General features: G+C 38.1%; 1 protein-coding gene across 1 annotated transcript in view; it reads left to right on the forward strand.

Annotated features, from left to right (window-relative positions):
• The window catches only part of PPM1E (protein phosphatase, Mg2+/Mn2+ dependent 1E), a 530,484-nt gene extending 522,934 nt beyond the window's left edge, over nt 1-7,550 (forward strand). Inside the window, exon 7 of the mRNA XM_073615165.1 lies at nt 1,983-7,550. Coding sequence (XP_073471266.1) covers nt 1,983-3,034 — 1,052 coding nt within the window. The 3' untranslated portion in view covers nt 3,035-7,550. The remainder of the gene's footprint in view (nt 1-1,982) is intronic.
• Nucleotides 7,551-8,020: the final 470 nt, after the last annotated feature.

The following is an 8,020-nucleotide window of genomic DNA, read 5'->3' on the forward strand; positions in this document are numbered from 1 at the left end:
ATGCACTTATACAGTCCGCAAGTGAACTGGGAACTCACACTGGCACTCCGCCGTAACCAGGAACTAGCATGCGTTCCAGTTACCAGTTACCATGGCTGAAAGGGACCTGCAGGAAGCTCCACCTCCTACGCCTTTCGTCACGACTGCTTCCTAAAGACATCATCACACATTATGTTCACTGGGTGTCACAGCATGGCATAGAAAGAATACTTAGATTGGATATGTCCTATGGACTTTGCTTTTTGGCTAACTCCCTTGGACTGTTGTTTTTTTGCACATTTCTTGTAATGACATGCTTTAGTAACAAATTTTTTAAATAATTAGTATTTGCAATTTGTAAATTTTAATTGCCATTGTTTCACTTTTAGTACAGATTGATTTCTGTCACATTATTCATGTTATTGCTATTGTATATATTTATGAATTAACTTTGATATATTTATATATGCACTCGATAGTGTTTTTATATATATAGAGAGAGAGAGAGAGAGAGTTGCATCGATGGAACAGGTAATCACTAGCGCCTCTATATTTTAAATCGCTTATTTCAGTGTGTACACACTTATTGGGTGGTGACACAAGTTTTTGATTACATTTTTTAACCGATTTGCATTTATTATCGATTTCTGGTTTCAGCATAGTGGTACCGTGGTGCATAGGTCTATCAATTAATAATGGCTGAACATTTGGCAAAGTAGCACAGTGCTGAATAACAAAAAAATTTCCTGAATATGAAGGAGGTAAAACCTTCCGATGGTCAAGTGGTAAAAAATAACAATATAAATACCACCAGGTGGCTATTCTGCTTGCTAATTGCTGAGTAAAAAGGCACCATCGGGTGGCTCGGTACCCAGAGACACTTTACCGAGTTTATCCGAATTCCTGGGTATTATGTGATCTGTCATCACAGCAAATGCTTGCTATTGTTTACATGATTGATCCCTTCCCTTCATCTTACAACATAGTAAGTCATTTGTGAATGAGGAAAGAATGAACGGATCAGCAGCAGTAGGTACAAATCTATTCATTTATTTTCCCTGACCCCTCTTCTCCTAATGCAATCTTTTTAGTGAACTGTATATTAACCCCCTCACCTCCCTTTACCTGAACATTAAAGTGATATAATTTTTTTTTTTGTTTAAAAATAACAAACATGTTATACTTACCTGCTCTGTGTAATGGTTTTACGCAGAGCTGCCCCGATCCTCCTCTTCTCGGGTCCCTCGCCAGCACTCCTGGCCCCTCCCTTCTGCCCAGTGTCCCCACAGCAAGCAGCTTGCTATGGGGCACCTGAGCTGAGTCGCTGCTCTGTGTCCATGGCGCCCAATGCTGTCTCAGCCAATGAGGAGGAAGAGTCCCAGACAGCCGAGGCTTTCATGCAACATCGCTTGATCGAGATAGGGCTCAGGTAAGAGCACAGAGAGCACAAGATCCTCCATCAGGTTCAGCTTACATATTTATCCAGAGTAGAATTTCCAATTGCCAATTAGCCCCCCTCTCTTTGCCCACGTCTGTCCACTGGGAGACGTCACAGGTCCCAGAAGGCTGCCGAACCATACACAAACTGCAGCGTGGCACAAAGAGAAGCCGGCTGTGAAGCTGCAAGTAGATAAAGCCGGCTTCCCGCAATAAACATGCTGGTGCCAAGGACCCAAAGACCAGTGAAGAACCAGGCTGGGTGAGGACTGGATCCTTGGACAGGTAAGTGTTCCTTTATTAAAGGCAGCGGCTACAGTATTTGTAGCTTCTGGCTTTCATAATTTTTTTCTTTCTAGGGTGACTCTCTTGTCTCTTTAAGACAAGTGTCCTCAAATAGCATAAATGTGCAGTAATTTACAGAAAATTATCATATTTTATGTTTGATAAGTTGAGAGCAGTCTGATGAAAACAATATTGATTTTGTATGAGTGACTATGCATCACACTTTTCTTTTTTTAACTATGTAGTCCGTGTGTAGTTGACATGTTGTTGTTGTTTTACAGGGGATGCTGAGCATAAGCCATATATTTGTGGTGATGCAGATTCCGATTCCGTCGTCCTTGATGGTTCTGAAGATTATCTCATTCTCGCTTGTGATGGTTTTTATGATACAGTTAACCCTGAAGAGGCAGTAAAAGTTGTGTCTGACCATTTAAAGGAGAACAATGGTGATAGCAGCATGGTTGCCCATAAGTTGGTTGCATCCGCTCGTGATGCTGGCTCCAGTGACAACATCACAGTTATTGTGGTGTTTCTTCGGGACTTTAATGCACCATCTGACACAGTTGAGGAGAACAACCAAACAGAGAGCTCATTCGATGGCGGGCAGGAAGACAATGGAGATAAGGAAAATCAAGGGGACTGCAAAGGATCATGGCCACTCCATCAGTGTTCAGCACCGGCTGACCTAGGCGGTTATGAAAGTCGAGATTCTTTCACAGACAGAACTAGTTTAAACTTTGGTCCTGGTATACAGGTTTTAGAGAAACAAGACTATTTAGACCCGTTACATGGAGGAACTGGCAAGCCACATAGTGCCACATGCTTGCCATGCTCCCAAGTATCCAGAGCTAGCTCACCAAAGAGAGCCAATGGAAGCAAGGATTCTGTGAAAAAGGAGCCTTTAGAAAGTCCTCCTTCTCATGGAGAGAAAGAGTGTGATAAAAGAAGTGTTTCAAATATTGGCTTGGGATATGTGAATATCTTGATGCCCCAAAAAGAAAGCATTATCTCCTCTCAGGAGCTAAAGGATGAATGTTTGGGAGTGGTGGTGAATGGTCCAACTTTTAAATCTCCTTTACGCTTCAGAAAGAGGAAAGGTGGGACTAAGGCCAGGCCAAGCTTTTCAAAGCTTCTATATTCCCAAAAGCCTTCTCACAAAGCATGGTCCACTTTATCAATGCCAGTGCAGCACATTGGCAAACGTAGAATATCAGTACATTGCCCTGTAGCTTCTAGGAAAAATAGTGTTAGAGTCCATTTGATGAATAGAGCATTGCTTAAGGAGAGCAATTGTATAGCACTGGCAGACCTGCATAGGACCTATCAAGTGTAAAAGAAAACCCAAATTCTTCTGTGTGTTATATAACTGTAGTGCTCCAGTGAATTAGGTTAGATAGATCCAGAATTTAATGGCATCCTTCTCCTATTTTAGTGTGTTGATCTCACCCCAAACAGTGCACAGCGTGGTACTCAATTTTCATACAGATGGACATTTCCACAGTTGTCTGAGGTGCCAGCTTGATTATATTGATACTAGAAGGCATAACTGCTGCCATGTTTGTATCGCAACATTTAAACATTTCCCCAACCACATACAGCAATTAGGAGAAAAAACAAGACAATGTATATTATACTAAAAAATAGAATACAGTTTGTGCCCTTTGCTGTGAGCAGTTAATTAGATGGTGACATTATGTGGTGCCAGAACCACAGTGTAACCTATATTAAATGTAGTACAAAATGTGTTGACATCAACCGAAAATGTATTTTGCGTGAGTCTCTCTAGGTTTTAATGAGTACCCCTGTGGTGTTACGATCCTGGCCATTAGCAAAAAAAAAAGGTCCTGTGCTCAATGCCTGCTGGTCCTTATGAAGGTTTAAGTCTACGGCGCTGACTAGATTAGTTCCAGCAACTGATAGATCAGGTCAACCAAGAGAGTACACCAGATAGTCATACAGTGAGCATTGTGGATGTCACTTGAGACATGATTTCCAAATATACACATGTCCTCAATCTCTTTGTCCCCAAATTACCACTGCATCTGTATATTTACCTACAAAGTGTACTTTATATTTTAAGTGCTAAATATTACTGTCCGTTATTTTTATAGTTTTTGGATAGATGTCACACTTTATAATGGCAATAAGGCACTGCTGGAGTACAGTGAGCTATAGCCAATATTGAATGATTCCTGCGGATAAGCCAACCTCTACATTGTGAGGAAACTCAGGTATTATAAGGCATGCAGTCAATAGAATTATAACATTATAGAAATTATCCTATTTGGTCTAGGAGAACTTCATAATCCACTATTCATTACCTCCATTGAAAGTGAAGAAAATCAAGAGGAATCTGATCTGAGGTCAGCCGTTTGTGTCTTTTGTTTCCAACCCCAACAAGAGAACAATAACCCTCACAATAAGTAGCATCCATACCCCTTATTCTAATCAATCGGCAAAGAAAATGTTTATTCCTATGTTAGCACTTCATGTATATTTAATTATTTAGAACAGCATGTTCTTTTTCATATGGGTTTGTTGACCTTCAGGCTGCCTTAATTTCATGCATCATGTTTCCATTGCAAAACTGACTAGTGACTTCACAAAACTATTATACCATAATGATCTTTAAAAATCTCTAATTGTAATAGCTACAGGCACAGTGTTGTTTTTCAGTCAATAACTAATTAATGAATGCATAAATTTAGCCTCTCTGTCCATTGACTATTTTAATTCAAACCCAAAAGCAATGTATTGAGATACATTGTGACACTTGCAGTGAAATTTAAAAGCATAATTTGTGTTAATGAAAACTAGATTTACTTGACATAAAAAAAATGAATTCATATGCAGTTTGTCTAGAAATGCAAACCAACTTTGTACCACAAACTGACAAGCCTCCTGTGTAACAGAATATCATAGGAATGGGGCAACATTTGAAACATGTTGTGTTGCACTTGTGGTATATCCCCAGTTTGTCATGCATGAAATATCATTATAAACTTATGCAATAGGACAGGCCTTATTCCCTGCAATATAATATACATACAAAAGATAAATAGACTCATATATGGTTTTACATTCTTTTATTGTTGCAAAATAGCATTTAAAAAAAAATTTTTTTAATTTTTAGCTATAGGATTCTCTGCGTGGAAAACGGATATGCAGAGTGTTAAAACGACAAAGAAAACTGAAATAAACATTCCATTATTCTAAAGTCCATACTCCCAGACCTAGTCAACAAACATTCTGCTGTGTAGTAATGGTGAGGACTTGTTGCAATTAGCGGTCCTCTCTTTGCCAGGTCATGTTTTGTCACTTAAGGAGGGAACAAAGGACACATCGTGGAGGGCTGTAGTTCTTTCAGACAGAAAAGCTGCATACATGGGCTGGAAATAAATGGACTTCAGTAAAGGTTCAGGAGAAAAAGCACATAATACTCGCTCCTACCTTTTTTTTTGTCAGCACTATGGAAACTGCTTATCTATCAATACATAAAGAACTGAAGTTCTATATTTTGTTCTGTTCTGCTCTCTACCTGTCCAGTGACAGGGTAAAATGCAGCAAATAACTGTCCTGTGAATGTAGCCTGTGGGATACACTGGACATAAGATTCAAAACGTTGCCTAAAGAGACAGTAAATCACTTAGGGCCATACAGGGGTCAGCACTGCATGACAACATTTCTTCACATTTGCTAAAGATAATCCTGATATTTACTGTAGAATCTAGAGAAGGTTCAAAGCTCAGAAAAGTGTAAAGCTGGCCATAGATGGGTAGAAAATCAAACAAAAAATCGAGGCAGTAGACCAATCGTTTGATTTTTGTATGGTTAGTGTGTTTACTGCAGCAGTCCATTTCTGTTTCAAGATCAAAAATGAATGAACAAACTAACCTTATGGAATTTTTTTCAAACAAATAATTTTTTTAATTGTTTGCAGGTCAATCTTTGGGGGAAAAAAAATCTTAAGTGTAATGCACATAAGCAGTAGTAGTAAAATAAATCGGTCAGAAAAAAAACAGTAATGTTTAATGCTGAAAATGATTGGAAAAATGTTGAAGTTTGCAGAAAAATTTCAGATGCAATGATTGGGCCATCATATTAGATCAAAAGAATTCAATTTTTGTTCAGATATTCATTTGTTTTTCTACTCATCTATGGCCAGCTTAAGGCAGCCTGGCTGCTTGCATGTACTGTACCAGAGAAATCTAGTGTCCCTCCATATTACCCATTTGGCCACTATACTAGCTGTATTAGAACACCTGTAATGAAATAAACATGTGGGCAGCCACCACTGACTTTTTGAAAATGCTAGTTAGCTGTTATACAGATCCTCTGGTTTTTATACTGGCCTGAAACCAAGCATGCCAAAATGATGATAAAAGACCTTGGGGTTGATTTACTAAAGGCAAATCCACTCTGCACTACAAGTGCACCAAAGGTGCACTTAGAAGTACAGTCGCTGTAGATATGAGGGGAAGATCTGAAATGAGGGGAAGCTCTGCTGATTTTATCATCCAATCATGTACAAGCTAAAATGCTGTTTTTTATTTTCCATGCATGTCCCCCTCAGATCTACAGCAAGTGTACTTGCAGTGCAAAGTGGATTTGCCTTTAGTAAATTACCGCCAAGTCTGACTGTGTTCAGTGACTTAAAGCATTGAAGAAAGACTTGCAACACATTCTCAGGCCGACAATGGCAGCCTTGTATTTTCTTTAGGTGCTCAGATGAGCCCAGGCTTTACTGAAAACTAATGCAAGTAGGGGGCCTAAATCTGTCAAGGAATTGTAAAGTAGAGCAGAATGAGGATCCTTCTTGCATACAAGTAGATTAGACTGAAAAGAGAAACCCTTGGTAGGGTATGCAGTACAAAATTTATATCAATCTGACCTGCCAAGAAGGTATAAATACAGTTCACTGTGGAGTGCTTATAATAGAAAAAAAGGGTAAATAAATTATCAGTATTTGTACATTTAAGACCTAAAATGTGAAACAACTCTTTTAGTTACTTGTTCTTACCATTTCTGTGCCTTTGAGAGTAACCAACTACCCTCAAACAACACATACAATTGTGAGAAGTGTTTTGCTTGCTAAAGGCTGTGTGTTACATAAAAAAAAAAAAAAAAAAAAAAAAAACATATTTGTTTTTTGCATATTTAGGAAAATTTCAAAAACGCACTTTAAACTATTACATTGTATCGGTTTTTGCTTTCTAAATTTATATTCTCATAATGTGAACCTATGTCAGTTTTGATCTTATGTGTATAGACTTAAAACCAAAAAAGTGTACCACTAAAGTCCCTTTAACACATCAGATAATTTTTTTTAATTTTTTTTATCAACAGAAAGTTATATAATTTTTCAAAACAAAGTGTCTGTAAATTAACCACTTCTCCTTAAGTAGACATCATATGATGTCCTGGAGTTTAAGTGGTTAAATCTGAATATCTGATATTTAGATATCTTGTTTTTCTGCAGGCGATTCCCTATCATGTAAAAACAACCATATCAGCTGTTCAGTCCCTTGATTGTTTTTACAGGCAGCGGGAGGGGACATTTACCATAGAGAATACCATGGACCAGATGGTCATCAGCCATCTCTATGACCTTTGGAAGCCGGGCACAACGTTATGTCATCATGTCTGGCCTCGGCGGATGTAAACACTGCCATTTCCTCGGCTGGGAAGCCGAGACCATTTAAAAAAAAATTATTATTATTTCAGGCTTTTCAACCTAGAGGCAAGATCTGGGGACTTATAGACCCCAGATCTCAGTGTAAAGAGGACCCATCATGCCCTGTTCCTATTACAAGAGACGTTTACATTCCTTGTAATAAGGATAAAAGTAATCAAAAAAAATTTAAAGGGAAAGGTTTAAAATAAAAGTAAAATAAATTAAAAAAAATAAAAAATAAAGTGCCCCGTCTGTTTTTAAAGCGTCGCCTGTGGAGATTTTTTAAGATCGGAAGTTTGTCGCCATTTCATGAGTGTGCACGATTTTAAACAGTGACATGTTGGATATCTATTTACTCAGCATAAAATCTTTTACATTATACAAAAAAAATCAGGCTAACGTTAGTAGTTTTCTTTTTTTAATTCATGAAAGTTTTTTTCCCCCCCAAAAAAAAACGTGTTTGAAAAATTACTCCGCAAATACCATGACATAAAAAGTTGCAATGACCACCATTTTATTCCCTAAGGTCGCTGCTAAAAAAAAAAAACATATAATGTTTGGGGTTTCTGAGTAATTTTCTAGCAAAAAAATTATGATTTTTTATCGCCCCTATAGTCAAACTACACACACCTTTATGGACACTTT

This window comes from Aquarana catesbeiana, linkage group LG02 (genome assembly GCF_042186555.1).
Source record: "Aquarana catesbeiana isolate 2022-GZ linkage group LG02, ASM4218655v1, whole genome shotgun sequence".
Lineage (NCBI taxonomy): Eukaryota > Metazoa > Chordata > Amphibia > Anura > Ranidae > Aquarana > Aquarana catesbeiana.